This window comes from Nematostella vectensis, chromosome 2 (genome assembly GCF_932526225.1).
Source record: "Nematostella vectensis chromosome 2, jaNemVect1.1, whole genome shotgun sequence".
Taxonomy (NCBI): domain Eukaryota; kingdom Metazoa; phylum Cnidaria; class Anthozoa; order Actiniaria; family Edwardsiidae; genus Nematostella; species Nematostella vectensis.
In genome coordinates, this window is record NC_064035.1 from 10,384,604 (window position 1) to 10,405,560 (window position 20,957).

General features: G+C 39.8%; 1 protein-coding gene across 1 annotated transcript; it reads right to left on the minus strand.

Annotated features, from left to right (window-relative positions):
* Nucleotides 1-4,915: 4,915 nt before the first annotated feature.
* On the minus strand, nucleotides 4,916-18,626 carry LOC5521288 (tyrosine-protein phosphatase non-receptor type 21). Its single transcript, XM_048724124.1, has 21 exons — nucleotides 18,308-18,626; nucleotides 16,733-16,908; nucleotides 16,203-16,300; nucleotides 15,186-15,253; nucleotides 14,830-14,871; nucleotides 14,405-14,430; nucleotides 13,919-14,006; nucleotides 13,705-13,793; nucleotides 13,437-13,524; nucleotides 13,062-13,165; nucleotides 12,924-12,978; nucleotides 12,777-12,834; nucleotides 12,001-12,460; nucleotides 11,310-11,478; nucleotides 10,696-10,770; nucleotides 10,277-10,351; nucleotides 10,013-10,084; nucleotides 7,413-7,541; nucleotides 6,698-6,926; nucleotides 6,138-6,301; nucleotides 4,916-5,419 (listed from the first exon to the last, which is right to left on the minus strand). Exons 1-21 carry the CDS (start codon nucleotides 18,473-18,475, stop codon nucleotides 5,291-5,293), a joined length of 2,562 nt encoding a protein of 853 aa, XP_048580081.1. The 5' UTR covers nucleotides 18,476-18,626; the 3' UTR covers nucleotides 4,916-5,290.
* Between the last annotated feature and the right edge of the window lie 2,331 nt (nucleotides 18,627-20,957).

Sequence of the window (20,957 nt, forward strand, 5' to 3'; positions counted from 1 at the left end):
CTTGCAGTGTCAATCAATCAATCAATATATTTTATTTGGTACCCTTATACATGATTATATATCAGGTGTTTTTCCAAATAGTTAAGATAAAAAGGAGGTTGTCATTATCCGTGGTGTGCATTTATTCTTTTAGGCATTCAAATCTTTTTCTTGTGCAGTCAAAAATATATTTTGCAGTTTCCCTGTTAATGATCTCGTTTCTTTGATCCATGGTAATAATAATAGTGTTGACTGTCTGCTATGTATGGTGGACCACCCCTCCCCCTTACATTTCACCATATCCACCATTTCCACCATTTGCCACCAAGCCCTATGCCTTGGCCATGGTACGTGCAGTGTTGACTGTCTGCTATATGTGTATGATGGACCACCCCTTCCCCTTACTTTTCACAATATCCACCATTTCCACCATATCCACCATTTGCCACATAGCCCTATGCCTTGGCCATGGTACTTGCAGTGTTGACTGTCTGCTATGTATGATGGACCACCCCACCCCCTAACTTTTTACCATATCCACCTAGGTAAATTTGAACTAAAAGAGATAACCACTAATAGGCGTGGAATGTGCAGCAGTTTGTTTGTTCAATGCCATGATTGTGACATGAAGGAGTTCTTGAATACCGGAGAGCACATTGGTGACGCGACTGCTCCGAGGACAAACAACGCCAAAGACATCAACAGGCGGATTGTGTACGCTTCCTCCGAAATGGGCATTGGTATGGAAGGGGTAGCTAAATTATGTGAGCTTTTGAACATGCCCTTCACAATGGCCATAAACACATGGTATAAACACCAAAAACTTTTACACAATGTGACAAGGGAAGTTGCAGCTGAGGTGCTTGAAGCCAACTGTAAAGAGGCTAGAGAAGCAGCCATGCAAGAACTAGGCTCACTTGAAAGTGAATCAGTGAATGTGGGCATTCCTGTAAGCTTTGATGGCACATGGTCAAAGCGGGGATTCACAGACAACCATGCAGTCGGGTTTGTGATCTCCTCTACATCAGGCAAAGTCCTGGACTTTGAAGTATTATCCAAGACTTGCCATGCTTGTGACATAAAAAAGAACACACTTCCAAGTGATGAGTTTGAGGTCTGGGTAGAGTCACATGAGTGCCTTGGAAGCTTTGATGGGTCTAGCCCTAGTATGGAAAAGGAATGCGCAAAGAGGTTGTGGGGGAGGAGTCTTTCCTTCAATCTCATGTACAAGTACATGATTTGCGACGGGGACTCTAAGTCCTACGACTCTATTTGGGACCAGTACGGTGTGTGTGACACCTGCAACAAGTTAGAGTCAATGTCCAGAGCAAGCACAGAGTACAAGGAGTGGCTCAAGTCTGAGGACTATGTGGAATGGGAGTCAAGTCACCTTGATGGAAGTGCTGACTGCAACAGAGTGGTCAAGCTGGACTGCATAGGCCATGTCCAGAAACGGATGGGCAAGGCCTTGTATCACTTCCAGACTTCTTCAAACAAGTTAGAAGATGGCAAACCTGTGAAAGGGAGATCTGGCAGACTGACCAAGAATGCTATTGAAAAATTAAAAAAATACTATGGAAAAGCTATCAGGGACAATGTAAATAAAAATGCAAATACGCCGATAGAGAGAGACGCAGCCATTGCTCAGATGCAAAATACAATCAAAGCATCCTGGTATCACTGCAGCAAAATCCCTGACAAGGAGAGACACCAGTTCTACCCAGCCAACTCTTGGTGCAAATATAAGAAAGGTCTTCCTTGTGAAGACAAGGACTACCACCTGGACCCGGTGTTCATCAAGTGCCTGGAGCCCATCTATACTCGACTAACAGATCCTGCTCTGTTGGCGAGGTGTCTCCCTGGCTACACCCAGAATGCCAATGAATCTTTGAATGCTTTGGTGTGGGCCAGGTGCCCAAAGCATAAATGGCATGGTAAGGAGAGAGTGGAGATGGCTGTTGGGTCTGCGGCTATCCACTTCAGTCTGGGTGCTACCGGGAAGCATGAAATCATGAGAAGGGCGGGGATTGAAGTGGGTAGTCATACAGAGAAAGAGAGTAAGAGAAGAGATAGGGAGAGAGTAGAAAAGGCAGAGAAGAGGGCTAGTGACCAGCATAAGAAGTACAGACAGGCAAGGAGTTTGGCAAGGAAAAGGGACGAAGAGCTTAGGTTAGAACGGGAAGGCACAACATATGAGGCAGGAGGCTTTAATGAGCTAGGACATGACTTGGGGCCCTCAACTAGCCATAGGAGGAAGAAAAGGGCAAAGAATCATTAAGTAGATGATAAATTGTGATTCTATGGCAGTCTAATTTATTCTATACCAAGCATAAAGCCTAACTACCGTGGTTTTGCTTTCAAAACTCATTTGTCAAACTTTAAGAGCTGATTTCTCAAATACACTAATTTCCGTATTGCCCCCTTAAGTATCTTGACAGGTATTTAACGGTTTTACTCAAATTTGGAAGAATTGTAGTGTATAGTCCATATTACAAACCTATGGGAGCATTTTCAAAAAACTTAAACCTAGCCTGTGATATACCAGTATAAGTCTTCATGAAGAGGTTTTGGTTGCTATGGTAACCAGAATTGGCTTATCAACAAACTGTCCCATAGGTGTTTTTTCCTTATGTCCATGATGTGTGTATGCAATATAAAGCCTTCAATGTAAATAGAAAGTGTAAAAAATGGTGGGGGCAGTTTTAATAAAGCGTTTTGAAATATTCCCTTTGAGAGTTAATATTTAACCAGGGGCTCATTAGTATTCACATATAATTACATGATGGTGTAGATAATCTTATTGAGAACATTTGTACCAAGTTTTATGGAAATCTGACCAATTGTAGTGAAATAGTCACTTTTTAAATACAAACCCCAAATTTGGCACTTCTTTGATAGGAATCTCCCCTTAATTTTAATACTTTTTGGCGATATTGTGTGGTCCCATGACCCTTGGATTGGTCCCAAGACATTTTCAATTTATTTGTGATCTGGCCCCAGATTTTTTTGTTCGATCGCGTTTGAATTGAATAATGTTTTTGCGATATCTTATTGAATGCTCCCTAGATTGTTTTCATCATCTGTAATCTGTAATATATAAATTTAGGCACTCCTAACGGCGGAACTCCATACCACAACATTGCTTATTTTTGTCCTATAATTTCAATATAAAGATTACCAACCACTCGTAACGTTAACGGAATGTATTACTTTAAGATAATTATATATCTGTAAGATGTTTCTGGATGATTCTCGCACACTTATGTCATCTACAAGTTGTAGATATTTTTCTTTTGATTATCTCGTGCAACGTTATTGTGTTCGATGACGTCATAGCCGATGTCACACATCAAATTACCATCTCGCTGCACCCGCCTGCACACCTTCGTGACATCTGCCAAGCTTGGTTTTATACGATGTCATTTGGTGACGGCCGGACCCCCGAAACCTTGTCGAGAGGAACCTTTTGCTAATATCATTTTTATTGGTCCATTTTGACAGTTAATTTTGAAATGCTCCCAAAACATTGACGTTATGTTGCTATAGCAAACCTCCACTGCGTTTTATTTAACATTTTGGCCAAACCATTTATCGCTTTTTCGACTTTAGGCAGAAAATATGCTGCAATGTTGCCACTGCTTTTATTTTGTTTCGTTTGGTTTCAAATTTCCCATTCAACGTTTTTTTCGCAATTTTCTCCGTTTTCCATGTTCGTATTTGTGTATTTTCTGTTTTTTTTTTCAATAGTATTATAGGCTATGTTTAGCAAAAAAATAAAAGAAATTGATTTTTTTTTTCAGTACAAGCGCGTTCCCACTTTTGTCTACCCTGACATGGCCGACACGAAACCTCAGTGGTGTAAAAGAGCATACGCGACTGTGTACAGGCCGTGTGGACTGGGTGCGATTCCCAGCTGGGGTGTTTTTGAAGGGCCCAAATATGGGACTATTTTACGCCATTGTTTCAAATTTCCCATTCAGCGTTTTTTTCGCAATTTGCTCTGTTTTCCATGTTCGTATTTTTTTTTTATAGTATTATAGGCTATGTTTAGCAAAAAATTAAAGGAAATTGATTTTTTTTTCCAGTACAAGCGCGTTCCCACTTTTGCACCATTATTTTTTTTACCAAAGATGCGAATTCATTTTTCGACTAATCAAAGAAGCGAAGGGAACATCAGACGGATAACGGACATATGGAAAACACAGACATCCCATCGTTACCACCACTTTTTTTCTAAACTATGGGGGCTTCGCTAAAAGGAATAAATGCGGTACATGTGCTTCCTATGGTGTGACCCTCAAACCAGGACTTACACATTCACATTACTTTACCCATGGCATGGCCATCAAACCAGGACCCCATGACATGGCCATCAAACCAGGACTAACACATTCACATTACTTTACCCATGGCCATCAAACCAGGACTTACACATTCACATTACTTTACCCATGGCCATCAAACCAGGACTTACACATTCACATTACTTAAACCATGGCCATCAAACCAGGACTTTACACATTCACATTATTTTACCCAAGGCGTGGCCATCAAAAAAGGAAATGAATAATTTTCCTGCGGTTGCCATGGCATTAGCAGTAAAAGATGCTCTCTTCGGTATCCGGTATTGTTGTAGGAAGCACGTTGGAATGTAGCGCATCAGTTAAAGGGTATATAAACTGAAGGACGCATATTAGGTGGTAATCTCGGTTTCGCTTGTCCTCGACGGATTCTAATATTGCTAAACTTTCAGTTTCCCAAATTGGGAATTTAAACATGACGGATGACTAGCCCGGGGGTCGTTGAAGGGGGTACAGGTGGCCCGGGGTTTTCCTCCGTTAGTTGTGAGGGCTTTAGTCGGGGGGGGGGGGGGGGGGGGGGGGGTTACCCAGCTGTTTTCACTGCTCTCTTCCAGCCAGATGGCTGATTACATATGTTTCAAGTGCTCAATTCAGTTTATTGAGGAATTAAACAGTCGCGCTGCCATTCAAGCTCTACAAGCGAAGGAAATACGTACGAAAGACTCAAGCTACGGAAAGTTGTGTGATATTTACATAACGATAAGATTTTTTTCTCGCATATTAAAAATTTAAGTATTTTATTCATTATATTTATGATTTGATGATAAAACTTTATTAATGTAATAAACCTAAAAGATATTGCATATTCCGTGAAAATTGATATATAAAACGGCCAAACGAATAAAAATTATATTTTCTTATAATAAGTTAAGGATGAAATCTGTCTGCGATTTTTTAAGTCTGGATGCGTGACCGCTGACCAGCTCAGCGGGGCGCAGGGTGAGGGTTTCTCATATCAGGCGGCTGTTCTTGATGTAATGGATGACCGTTGAATAGACGAAGCGATACTGACCGAAGTTCGCGACCAGAAGCATCCGCTGTCGGCGAAGACGAACCAATGCATGATGAATATTAATGCGCTGCAAAAAATAAAGGTGTTGTGAAAGCTCAGGCTTTTTCACTAACCAAGGGGACGCGGATAATGCCCTGGGTACCAAAGATAGGTTAGGGAACACTTCTTGGAATAGGGGCTTTTTTTTCTGTTGAACACACGCATCAGATGCAAAACCAATAGGTGGGCTCAGTCACAGTTTTGGTCTAGAATTTAGTCCGACCAAGAACAAGGGGGTTGTCCTGTATAGGCAGGTTTCTCAGTAGATCGGTCTACCTTGTTATCCTGTATAGGCAGGTTTCTCAGTAGATCGGTCTATCCTGTTAACCTGTATAGGCAGGTTTCTCAGTAGATAGGTCTACCTTGTTATCCTGTATAGGCAGGTTTCTCAGTAGATCGGTCTACCTTGTTATCCTGTATAGGCAGGTTTCTCAGTAGATCGGTCTACCTTGTTATCCTGTATAGGCAGGTTTCTCAGTAGATCGGTCTACCTTGTTATCCTGTATAGGCAGGTTTCTCAGTAGATCGGTCTACCTTGTTATCCTGTATAGGCAGGTTTCTCAGTAGATCGGTCTACCTTGTTATCCTGTATAGGCAGGTTTCTCAGTAGATCGGTCTACCTTGTTATCCTGTATAGGCAGGTTTCTCAGTAGATCGGTCTACCTTGTTATCCTGTATAGGCAGGTTTCTCAGTAGATCGGTCTACCTTGTTATTTTGTATGCACGCGATCATAAGATCAGTCTACCTTGTTATTTTGTATGCACGCGATCATAAGATCAGTGAGAATGATGACTCCAGTGCGTCCTACCCCGGCCGTACAGTGCACCAGGACAGGCGGTTTGCTCTCGTGGACGGAAGAACGAGTTGTACTTGTACGCTGACGCAGGGATTCCACTTGGTCTAAAAACTCTATAGAGCAAAAACACATGCACCATCATTAGTCCTCGTTCCGACGGGTGATTTTTTTCTTCAATTGCAATAAAAAAATTAATAAAGTACATTTTAGTAAAAAAAGGTCATATTAAAATGACTGTGATATACAATCTCTTCAATAACAACTTCATCTCCGGGACCCAGGGCGACGCGGACACCAGAAGCGGAAGTACGCTTGACGTTGTTTCCGCGTCGCCCTGGGTCCCCGAGGATTTAACAGCTTTATTCTGTCGCTTGAGTATGAAACAATGCATGAATCATTACTTTTCCAAAATAATAACGGATTTCAATATTCAATGCGAGATGCGTTGGAGAAAGATAAAGAACATCAGACGGAGAATACGCGTATAAATGAATAGTGCCGCATCATACCAAGAAAGCTCGTTGGGTCATCGGGAACCCTGTGGTCGGGCCAGTCCGTGAACTGCACGTGATACACAGTCCGCTGTTGTTTTGTTGGCATGTGCTGGAGACGGAAGCGTCGAGTTTTGTACGGCGAAGAGTCTCGAATGTCTTCGGTAAATACTCGGACGTGACCGAAGTCTTCGGCTTGGCCTACTTCCTCAGGCCAGTAGCGATGACAGTTACAACTACTGGCAGACTAAAGCAAAAATAACACAAAAAGATTCAAGTTATTCAGATAAGTTATTTCAGAAACAAGGAATACATAAAAACAAGTAATGGGCGAAGTAAAACAAGTTGGAAATCTCTCACAAACAGTAGAACGATTATTGGTTGTCAGACGGTGGAAAACTCTTGCCAAGCTTATTTTCAAAATATGGTGTTTAATTCCACCAATTCGAAGGAAGGTATAGAAATCAGATGTTTTAAGAACCTAATAGATGTTTTATTTAATCCGTGTTCTTGACCTGTTAAAATTCACAGGACTAGGGCTGTACCCGAAATGATCATGTCCATCGACTCATGCAAGGTTGTACAGCAAATGCCCAGGGGCCTATTTTCTTTCGGTCGCATATTCGAGTGGGAGCGCTTAGAACTAATGCCGTATTTCTGACAATGCGCATCTTACGGACCTAAAAGTTGTCTAAACACGTACATATTTTTTGGACTGTCCAACACGATGTACCTTTTCTTCGGTTGCCATGACAACCACATGCACATTCTGCTCCCATATCATCTGCCAGAAATCGTTCAAGGTGTTGGTCATGGGCCCCTGCGCGGCGATGTATCGATATATATCACGGCCGACCTTTATCTGGTTACATGAATATGAGGTTACACATCAATCATCAACCACAGAGGGTGGTAAGGGAGCAGCATCCTCGCCACCACTACCATTATAGTCACCACTTTACCACTACAATAAACATTACAAACTACCATCATCATCACATAATAACCACTACCACCACCATCACATTACCACTGCCATAAACATTACCGTCACCATCACTTTACCACTACCATAAACAGTCCACTTCCCACACTACTACCATCCTTATTCTAAGAATGACCATGAGTTAACACAAGTACCATAACCATCAACACCACCAACATCATGTCACCACCACAACTTCGTCACTACCATCCCAAGGGAGGTAAGGGAATCACCACTGCAAACACCACCACTACCAGTATCGTTTCACCACAACAATTACCACTACTAACACCACCAGTACCAGCATCACATCACCACCACAATTACCACTACTAACACCACCAGTACCATCATCATGTCACCACCACAATTACCACTACAAACACCACCAGCACCAGTATCGTTTCACCACAACAATTACCACTACAAACACCACCAGTACCAGTATCGTGTCACCACCACAATTACCACTACTAACACCACCAGTACCATCATCACATCACCACCACCAGTACCACTACTAACACCACCAGTACCATCATCACGTCAACCACTACTAACACCACCAGTACCAGCATCGTGTCACCACCACAATTACCACTACAAGCATCACCAGTACCAGCATCATGTCACCACCACAATTACCACTACAAGCATCACCATTACCAGCATCATGTCACCACCACAATTACCACTACAAACACCACCAGTACCAGCATCATGTCACCATCACAATTACCACTACAAACACCACCAGTACCAGCATCATGTCACCACCACAATTACCACTACTAACACCACCAGTACCATCATCATGTCACAACCACAATTACCACTACTAACACCACCAGTACCAGCATCATGTCACCACCACAATTACCACTACTAACACCACCAGAACCAGCATCATGTCACCACCACAATTACCACTACTAACACCACCAGTACCAGCATCATGTCACCACCACAATTACCACTACTAACACCACCAGTACCATCATCGTGTTACCACCACAATTACCACTACTAACACCACCAGAACCATCACCACGCCACAACCACAATTACCACTACTAACACCACCAGTACCAGCATCATGTCACAACCACAATTACCACTACAAGCATCACCATTACCAGCATCATGTCACCACCACAATTACCACTACAAGCATCACCATTACCAGCATCATGTCATCACCACAATTATTATTACTAACACCACCAGTACCAGCATCATGTCACCATTACAATTACCACTACTAACACCACCAGCACCATCATCATGTCATCACCACAATTATTATTACTAACACAACCAGTACCAGCATCGTGTCACCACCACAATTACCACTACTAACACCACCAGTACCAGCATCGTGTCACCGCCACAATTACCACTACTAACACCACCATTACCAGCATCACGTCACCACCACAATTATTATTACTAACACCACCAGTACCAGCATCATGTGTCCACCACAATTAACACTACAAGCATCACCAGTACCAGCATCATGTGTCCACCACAATTACCACTACAAGCATCACCATTACCAGCATCATGTCACCATTACAATTACCACTACTAACAGCACCATTACCAGCATCACGTCACCACCACAATTATTATTACTAACACCACCAGTACCAGCATCATGTGTCCACCACAATTACCACTACAAGCATCACCATTACCAGCATCATGTCACCACCACAATTACCACTACTAACACCACCATTACCAGCATCACGTCACCACCACAATTATTATTACTAACACCACCAGTACCAGCATCATGTGTCCACCACAATTACCACTACAAGCATCACCAGTACCAGCATCATGTGTCCACCACAATTACCACTACAAGCATCACCATTACCAGCATCATGTCACCACCACAATTACCACTACAAACACCACCAGTACCAGCATCATGTCACCACCACAATTACCACTACTAACACCACCAGTACCAGCATCATGTCACCACCACAATTACCACTACAAGCATCACCATTACCAGCATCATGTCACCATTACAATTACCACTACTAACAGCACCAGTACCACTACTAACACAACCACAATTATTATTACTAACACCACCAGTACCAGCATCGTGTCACCAGAAAATGTTTTCCATGAAATATCGAAACATTCTGTCGTCTGGATTTTAGACCATAATAGGGGTGTCATTTAGAATTTTTTTGGAGGTTCATCTATTAATTTTCTTGTTCTTGGTCGGACTAAATTCTAGACCAAAACTGTGACTGAGCCCACCTTTTGGTTTTGCATCTGATGCGTGTGTTCAACAGAGTTACGGGAGTTACTCTACTCACCCGAATTATATTAGCATTGATGTAATCACTATTGCTGCCGTTGTGTCGAGGATTCAGATGAACTCTAGTTTCCTACAAGACAAGTCAGATAAATGAATACTAATAATGCAGGATGCTCAAAACAGATACATGAATGTAAATATGTCATGGCATGTTTCAAATACCCGCAGACTATTACATATATGGAGAAAAAGATGATGGATAAAGCGTTGTGAATGAGAATATTGGAATATTTGGTCTCTCCCCGTGTGATAGATACAGCACCTCGTATGGTAGAACATCTTGATATCTGTTCTTGTCTGCATTAGTCGGGAGTTGCCCAGTGGATAGGCCAAGAGTCTGTTAAAAAAAAATTGTTAGCCCCTGTTCCAAACATTCCTCTACTCTATAATAATAGATGGTTCCCTTAGGAAGGGCGTGAGCTAAAACAATCTGAACAATAAGTATTATGATACAATTTATAGGCAGATAGACAGTAGAAGAAAAAAAGCGAAGCCAGTGTCACACACACATAACTCTTAACGGATAAAGATGTTTACCCTCTAGCTCCCTCATTTTCCTTATCAATACTACAGTTCGGAACCTCTTTGGCAAAGTACACAAATTTTGTATTTGCAGCAACCTTGACAACATTATATTGATCGACTTCTTAGAGGTAAACTCCATGTTACCAAATAACTTACCTCGCTTTTTCTAGACGTCTTCTGGTACTCGGTGTAAACCTGGCCTTCCGCAAGCATCTTCTCAAGCTCTGCAAGCTAAAGACGTGGCAGATTACATCAATATGGTACAGTGTGTCCACTTATGGATTTTGGAAACGGCTTGTTGATACTGTACAAGGTTTTTTAGGTGGCATGGGTTTCCATAAACCGATAAATTTTCATGTTTTATTTTGTCACAACTTTTTGTCACAAAATTCAGTAAAAAAAAAAAAAGAAATGTACTGTACATAGGAATTCCACAGAGCCAGTTAATAAAGTTTTGTTGCTCTTGTGATAGTAGGGGGTGCTCAGCAAAGCAATTGGTTTGTCCACTACTATACATACTATAGTCGGGACTTCTCAGCACAACAAGTGTTTTGTCCAATGTACTGTACATTCTAAAGTCCCCTACCTGTTGTTCTTGTAATAAAAAGTATCTTAGGCTTCTCATCGCAACATTTGTTTTGTCCAATGCACTATACATACTATGGTCCCCCTTTATTTTGCTCTTGGGCTTCTCAGCGCAACGTTTGTTTTGTGAAACGTACTATACATACAATAGTCTGTCCAATGTACTAAACACTATAGGCCCCTACCTGTTGTTCTCGTGACAAAGGTATCTCAGGGCTGCTCTGTTCGTGCGCTGAGGGTTCCTCATCTGAGTCAGCAGAGGTGCTGTACCCACTAGTATGGCCCGTCACCACGCTAGAGTTATCCGCGTTGATCTCCATCAACTCCAGGTTCAGGGATTGAGGTCGAGTAGGTCTAATACATCAATAGATGAGCATTATCACGTGACTTACAACAGGGGTGGGTTTTCCCACACCACCATAAACCCCCTTCACCGTTGGAGCTTTGACCAATAATGGTATTGAGAATGCAAGGATGGAAATGAATGCAGAAGGGGTGTATAGTCAAAGATTATGTATTTCCAGGAGGGTATATGATAGATAATGCTGGATTTCCAGAGGGGTGTAATAGTACTCTTGCTTGAACATCCAGAGGGTCAAAACATGGAGGAGAGTACTGTAGTTAAGAATGCTCGATTTCCTGATGGGCAGGAGATTATGTCTGGGCTCTCTGGTTTCTCAGATGAGTAAGATGCGATTTCAAGAGGGGCATGCTGTAGAAGATGCTGGAGTTTTAGAAAAAGTTAATGGTTTTTCTTGCTTTAATATCCAGATAAGGGATATAAGAATATTAGATGGAAAATATCTGAATTGCATATTTCTTGTAAAAAGTGTAGATAAACAATCAAATAAACCAATGCAGCTTGCTTATACTCACTGATATACAGGTGTGGTTTCATAAACTGTGGTGGCATTTACATCTAAGGACTGTTCTACCATTGGATTTCCATCCTCAATTTCGTCAAGGTTATTAAGTGAGGCCCCACCATTTGTGAATTCCATAGATCCAGGAGGATGCCCTGAGTCAACGGACACCGAGCTTCCCGCTCCCTTATGAGCTGCCTGCACAGGCATGATTGGGCGTCCTTCTTGAATGGATGAAAAGTCAACCGACACAGGCCTGTCAGAAACTCTCTCAATTGACTCACTGACATCCCTCACAGGGATACAAGATGACAATGGTCTTGGTATTATGCCTTTATCATTTGAGTAAGTTCTATGGATAATTGGTTCAGTTTGGAAGCTAGTTGCAGTAGCTTGCGTGATGTCCTCTTCGCTAGAGTTCAGTTCATTGTCTGCGTCTCCTGCATCATCAAACACGGGATTGACAATTCCTCCTAAGATACAGTAATGCACAGTTGTTAGTATCAAACAACACCTTACGGTACCTTTGCATTGCCTTGATAATAGTGAAAAGTAATAATTATTGAATAAATATGTATCCTCAAATTTGATAATACTGTAGCAGTTAGAATCTGGTAACAATTTACAGATGTACAAATATGTTCTTAAATTTATTCATGAAGCATATGAGATTTAATATATCTAGAAAATACAAGCTGGCTTAGTATTGCTTGGAACAATCAAAAACAATAACAATGACAAAAGCAATCATCTGGCTGCCAGATATCACTTGTCCTTGCTGTTACTTACCTGTTGATTGTGCTTTATCAACTTTGCCATTCACTTGAATCTCGTTAACACCATCAGCCTAGGTATGTTTAGGAGTAAGAAAAATTATGTGATTTGGAAGTCTGTCATGATCAATCCAATTTAATGACATATTCGCATAGTTCTTACTTTATCTACTCTTTTTAGGGTTAATTGTCTTGCAATCTTCATAGCTTTGGGAGGCCTGTAAAGATAAATATTTACCAAATAAATAAGAGCTCTATAAACCATAAAATGATAAGGTGTCAAAACTAATTCATTCTTGACCTTGTGCGTTCAGATTCCAGAGGAGTTCTGGTTACATTCATGCGCCTGAACCTGTGGTGTCCCACAAACATTTTCCAAACATACTTTGCCATTTCCCTGCTTTCCTACAACATCAAAACAATAAAGAAGGATATATCAACAATCAGTGTTTTTGAAACAATTGCTATATTGTTATAAATAAATCAAGACAGTAATTTGAACAAGACAAGACAGTAATTCGAAAAGGTTTCTAACATTGAAAGGAATGAAAAATTCAATTGGAGTGTAATTATTTATGTTATAATTATATTTTCCTATATAACAAAGCAAGGCAATTATCAAAATTGAGCATGAGGAATTGTAGCGGCTAACAGTATGATTCACACACATACTTACCATTTCAAACTGGATAGTATTCAATGACTTGATGGTTTCAATACAGAAATACTTTTTACTATGAGTGATTCGTACAATATCAGGCCATCTGAGAAGTAGAATGAGAGAAAATCTCTTTAATGATGTGTAAATATTGAGAAAAATGCAAATTTTCATTTTCCAGCACGATCAAATATATTTTTTTTTATTGATAGCCATGATCTGGCTATCAAAGCTTTAAAGAATGTGTTGGTGCAGAAACTCCTATAGAAGATTGTGCCCAGCTTACTTGAAATAGACTGGTGGAAGGCCATGTGGGTGACGTATAACTATGCCAAGAAATGTTGCTCCAATAAGTAGAACGTATCCATTATTGTCCTACAAAAACAATGGACACCAATATTACCACTACCAGTGCAGGAACAAATACAGTAGTTACTAAAAGTGCCCATAATGCTTTGTGATAAGAAATGTCAATCTTAAAACATTGCAGACATTATTACCTTGGCAGGATAATACTCGTCCCCATAACCTTCAAGTTGCTGAACAAGACGAATGAACTCCATTTCTGCATCATGAGCACTAAGGCCTCTGATAAATCAAAATATACTTACAGAGCACATGAATAATTCACCCTCTTGGGGGAGGACAACAATAGGAAGATGGGCTGGAACCCACAAACTTTTTGAAAGAATAAGGAAGTAAAATCTGAAAATTGTGATGCTACTATTGTGATACAAGATAAGTTCTGTGGTATTGTCTAAATCGTTTATGAATGTTGAGATCAAAATACAGGTATTTAAAGAAAAACATGAGCCCGAAAAACCTGGTCCCATTTTTAAATCTGCGAACACAGTCATTCTTCACAAGAATCAAAAGCAAAAAATGTAAACCCTAGGATAATGACTTCTGTCACAGATTTATCTAATGTACAAAGTCTTTTTTGTTATAGATAATGTAGACAACTACTGCAAATGGATTAAACATACCTGAGGTTTGTGTGAAGTTCTTTAATCTGTGGGCAAAAAAGTGTTTTAAAGTTTCTCAGCCAAAGTGAGTCAGTATGCAGCTCTTACAAGCTGCAATTTGATTGGGCAAATGAACAATATCCGCACCTCGACACAAAGAGCAAGAAGAATAGAGACAAAAGAACTCCTTTGTAGAACAAAGATAATATGAGACAAAGCAGCTGCATACTTACTCGCCAAATTTTCAAAATAAAGTTCGTATGAAATCAATAAAAAGTGTTTCATCTGTAACAACAGTACTCAAATTCTATGGCAGACAAATTCATCCCTCCTTTTTACTCCCAAGTTAAAAAGGTTTATTTGGAAAACCAAAACAATATTGATGCTCCAGACAGACAGAGGAACAGCAGAAAACTATCTTTTTTTATACTAAACATTTTGCCCACCTGCTGACTCAGCTCATTCTGGGTATGGACTGGTACCAATGTCTAAGGAAATAAACATAAACATAAACAACTGTTTTCTATTTTGCTTTATAATTACTTCTGGAGATGCTGACCCATGGTCATTAAAAAGCTCATGATATTGCCTTACACACTAACTCACACTCATGACAATGTAAATTTCTTGGATCAGTCTGAACATTATCTACATGCAGAGAAAACTATAAAAAGGTCAGTCGCGTGTGACGCGCAGTGAACTCTCACAATCTTAAAATTCACTTCTGGATTTACACTTACTCAAACTTGATACAAACTTACTGAAAATATATTAGAGTAGTGTTACTATGGGAAAGACTTACACAGGGAAGGAGAACAAAATCCTTAGCATAGTTATGGTGATTCTCTTCATCAGCATCACCAAACTCAGCTGTAAAAAGACAGGTAAAGCTTATTACAGTAAATGGTATCTTCCCTGACCCAAACACCTAAACTCCCAAACACATACCTGATCGTCTACCTCTTTCCAAAATACTCAACAAGGACACAACTGCACATTATCAAGAACAGAAATGCCTCCATAATAATATTATACCATCCATTCTTTCTTCCTGGTATGATGTAGGTTTTTTGAAAACAATCCCATGTAAGGTTCAAAAGTTCACAATTTTTTTTCTTTTACGGTATGGCATTATTATACATGTACACATTTCACTGCTGACAAAAGCTATGCATAAAATTTTATTTTACTAGTTAAATATAATAAATTTATTCCATAAGCCTGAATGGACTGTGTCACAATAAAGTTGACTCAGAGACCATGGGTGTGAGAGAAATAACTGTTTTAAGTCAAATCACACTCTAGTTAGTCACACTCTAAGTCATAGCCAAAAACACTTTCTGCTCTGGTCATTTGCCATTTTGCCAAGGCAAAATCCAGCCTTTTCTCCTACTGATTGGCTATAACCTGAAGCCTTTTAAGCATGGCAACCAATTACAATGCATCTTTGATGATAGACCATTAAGTGTGATAACTTTGAGTTTAGATTGTCTACAGTACTGTATGTTTCTTTATTTGAAAGAGGTCAAAGACGTACTTCACATTTTTGTAAAAATTTTCTATAGTAGTTCAATCAGGTCAAATAAAAGTATACACCTATTTCACAAAAGGTTGTCAGTGCAAATGGCGAATGGCAAATAGCAACTGGCGTATGGGTACTAACTTTTCGTAAAATTAATGAAAAAAATATAAAGTCCAGCATTTGCAACCTTGATTTATCCATATTTTTCAAGACGCATGGTTACTTTTGGTCATACCATTTGCCAATTGCCATTTGCACTGACAACCTTTATTGAAATAGGTGTATATGCAAAGTCACCTTGTGCAATGTAAGATGCCAACACAACAGCTGCTTGCTCATCGCAGAGAAGCAGCCCTGCCAATACATTCTTCTTCAACTGAAGGTAATACAGATACCTGGGTAGTGATAAATAGCCATTAACATTAAACAAACAGTAGAGTTTGAAGTCTAGTTTATCAAGAGCCTTAGAAAATGTGGGTTTCCAAAGCTTCCAACACGTTTGCATAACCCTGTCGTCAGGGTGATATAATATTTTGGCCTCATCCCAAGATGAATGGCAAAAACACATGCACTTTTGGCGAAGCACAATTTTTACAATTGTCATTCACCCACTTTCAATTTCAGAGAAAAAACATGTCAGAACAGTTCACAATATTTTTCGTGGCACTGAGTTTGGAGTAATATTTACAGTAATTGTCAGTGAATATATTTCCACTGACCATTTTTAACTGTTTTATCTATAAATTCACTTATTATTTGTCTAAAAAAGGGACCCTAGCCACACCCTGTTATATACAATGACAAAAGGGGGTAAAAAGGAATAATACCTTGCTATTTCTTCTTGTAGTGAGTATGCATTACACACAAAGTATTTTACTCTGAACTTTAACGTCACAACAGCAGCAATCCTGCCATGGTTACTAAGTTGCTTGGCAACAGGTTTAGCAAGATCCAACCACCAGTCATCGCCTTTCTTTCTGTACTGGAGCCCAAAGTATGCAGTCTACAAAAACAAAAAAACATCCATCACCACAGTGTAAGCAGCCAGCTTTTCATATTATAAGGAACCTTTCGATAGAAATTCTTTTTTGGGCAAAATCTCATATACTGTAGTAAGATCTTGTGTTGTGTTATGAAACAGTTAGTATTTGCTGTGATGCCTACTTCCAGTACACGCATATATCACTTCCAGGGTATGCCTGTGGTGTATTTTTAATGTTCACATTTTCAGTAAAACAACAACGAATGTTGACTCGTAACTATCACATTTACATAAACATTTATCATCATAGAAGAAAAAGTGAAGAGTTTGATAGCGACACAAAAGGTCGAAGAAATCATACTTTGAAATGTGCTTGACCTTGAAAAGATAATACCCCTGGGAAATTATAAGATGTCATCTATTTGAGTTTTTTAAACTAAAGTGTGACATAAAAAAGGACAATATGACAAGATGACAAGAGAAACTAAAATCATCATGAACCTGGGAGGGGGAAGACATCGTTCTCCTTCACCCTACCCCCTTAGACAACAGTGAATGTACATGGCAAAAGATAGAGATGATATCAAACTTTTTAGTAAGCAATAAAAAACAATTAGTACTTTATTCACAACTCTCATTTTTTGTTTCACTTCCACGGGTATAATGGCAAAATTCCATTAGTGTACAACCAAAAGCTAAATGGAGACAGATAGTGAATGGTCATCAATTATATAAGTTATCTTAAGAATGAAACTCATTTCAGGAATGATGCTTTAAGAAAAACAAAAAGAACAAAAAAACGTGGAATTGTAGAAACTCATATTCATCAAAAAGGGTTTAGTTATCATAGCGGCCTTTGCGCTCAAACAAAAATGGTAAAAACTAATGATTTTTAAAATAAACAAACTGTGGTTATTATTATAATCGTATGGCAGCAAGCTATTGAGGTGTAAAGAGGTGTAAAAGGTTTAAACGAAAGGTTTTAACAAGGCACATTTAAGAACATATCACGTATGATGAGTCCAAAATGAATTCCATACGAAGAAAACATAACAGTCTCATAGAAATTGGGTCAAGTACTAGAAACATGAAGTTCGTGCAAGGGCAGGTTTGGTTCTTGTCGCTCGAGTTGTTTGGATACACAAGCGTCCATAAAAATAAAATACTTATAATCAGTATAAATTAGATACCTGGTTTTGAATTTAATTTGGTTCTGGCCAGTTCATGAGAAAATCAAAGAAATTGAATAATATAAGACGAAAAGTCCTCTTCAAGGAAATTAAGTAAATATATGACATGTCGCGCGAGTTTTCTCTTTCTATGGTGAACCAGGGAAAGTCAACAAAGGCGCAAAATCTTGATTTCTTTAAAATCCTTCGCCCTTTAAAGAATGTAAAACATATTAGAAAGCAACATTCACCTCTGTTAATCCCAGTTTCTCGGCGATTATTTCCAAACAATCGGCTCCAGTTGATCCATCGGTCAAAATTAAGTCGAAAGACGAGTCGTCCAACAATTCGACACGTGCAGTCAACTTGGCGGAGACTTCATCCCTGGACCCTTTGGTACAGAGAAGACCTAAAGGCATACCTCCCGTAGCTAAATGAATACTCCTATTGAGCGAGTTCGTATTCTTCGACCATTTGTATAAGCAGAAATTCTCACATTATGCATAGAAAATGCATGTCTCACCACCTTCCGAAGTTGATAACATCAACACAGTGCGACCGCGGGGCATGCTGGATACATTCTTCTGATTCTCCACAGGCCTGTGTCATCACTGAGGGAAATTTGTGGTGGCTATTTTGAAGATGAATTTACAAAAAAAAAAAAAAAAAAAAAAAAAAAAAAAAAAAAAAAAACAGGCCGAAAACAGAGTTTTATACATCCCGCCAAACACTGCTGCACCTAGTCAGAGGTATCCTAGCTTTCCAAACAGTGCTTTGCGGTCCCACTTTTAATCCCTCGTCGCTGTTCTAATGCGATAACAAATTGATGGTGCTTGTATTTTCATAAAAAATCGGCTAAACTATAGAATTCAGGGCCATTTCCAAACTTATTTGCATTTCCATTGTATTTTTTATTGCGCCGTTCTACAAAAGTATAGAAATGATGGTGCGAAGTCTAATTGTTGCTCCAAAAATACAGCTGTTAATATTGGGATTAAAGTGCCTTAGGGCATCATGAAGTCTATTGGGCATTATTGAGTGCTATGCTAATGGCTATTTGGAAGCAAAGGTGGATTCATGATTTTTTTTTCTCGTTTGGCTTTGCCTAGATAAGAAAATAATTTGTATGACCTGGAATTGATTTGTTTGGCTTTAGGGTGAAAATACTATAAAAAAAAACGTCTGACTTTGGGAAGAGGAGTGTTGACTTGCCCTCCCCTCGTGAATTCCCCCACCCCCGATCTCCCAGAATGCTTTGCAATCCGTAATGGCATCCAAGTGGTTTCACAAGCTTTCGAGGAGTGGAGGAGTGTTTTGAGGCTATGGAAATGGGCCTGGAGGATCAGAATAAAGGTATCTATTTGTGCCTTGAGATGTGTTTGCTTATCCCTCTCCCTTTGTGTGGTATATTGAGCGTTTGAGAGGGGTGATTCTGATTTTTTTTCCATGTTCGATTTGAAATTTGTCAAAGAACCTGAGCTATTATTTGGCTAAAGAGTAGTTGCTATCACTTTGGTTGGATGCGTATCTTCAAGACCATTTATCACTTAGACTGGGTGCCTGAGTATCTTCATCTTGTTGAGTTTATTTTGCATTAATAATTTTTTGGGTTGTGGGTACTTCTCAAGGCCGGTACAGGCCGGTTGAGGGGTGCAATCTTTCCCTAATAAAAACATAAATGATTATTATTGTTATATACAACGCTTTTAATCCAGGTTATTCTTAGCTTTCAGATAAAAAAGAGGTTTTGGTACCAGCTTCTTTATATGGCGTTGCTGATGTTTCTGTGAGACAGAGCCAGCCCGCGGTGGCCCGGGGATGAGTGTTCAACTTCTTTCAAATGCTTTTCAAGTGCGGATTTCTCTCTTAACAGCTGTAAAGATGTGATTACCTATAATGATTTTAAAAATAACAAAAAGCTTGTTTATTGTTAAATAATTGGTAATCACTTACCGATTAAAGTTTGTCTTGTCCTCCAATCTTTCTCGCAAGTCGCTGTTTTCAGCATTTGCTGTCTCTGGTTGAGTCAACCTCTGAAGTCGCGGTCTAGGTGTGTTTATGCTTGAACTCTTCTATTTTTCTTTTACCCTGAAATCCTTTTCTACTGAGCTTTTGGCCATATCGATGGCCCTGAGTTCTTAGGGCGCTGTAGGAAAAAAAAAACAAATTCATTTCTTAGCTCAGAACAAAGCTCGACTACAGCGCAAACGGTTACTCTTTATATCTTATATCCCACCTTTTAAAGCGCGAGACGCCTTCTTCCGTAAACTCGTACCCTCCTTTCGTATCTTCCTTTTAGGACTTCGAGAATCCCATTGCTAACTCTGAAGACGAATTTTGTTCGGTCTGTCCCTAATAGGGACCTTAAGAAACGACAACGGCAACGCGGACGCCGACGGCAGAAAACAATGGAATTTGATTCAGAATTCAATAGCAGCACGTGGAAATGCGTTCTGTCTGATACATTTAAGCCGTTTTCCGTAAAATCACGGACGTGAAAACTCCAAGTTTCACGGTCAATTGAGGACGCTGACGTTTGCACTGTAAACTCCACTAACTACGTTCGCTGCTGTAGAAACAATTTCCATATTTTATTTTTATTAATTGTATTAGTTTTTATTAGTGTCTGACAATTATGTTTTGCCTATTTCATTACAACTAAGGCCCTGACCATACGTAGACGGAATCGAATGAATCCGCAACTTTTTCGTTTCGGATACGGCGCTAACGTATACACGTATACGACGATTACGCTGGAGAATCCGCAACTTTTTGAATCCGCAAACGAAAACGGAACGGGACGAATACGCTACGATTCCGTATACGTGTGGACGTTCGAATCCGAAACTTTTCGATTACGGAATCCGTGTGGACGGTTGAATCCGTAACTTTCGATTTGAC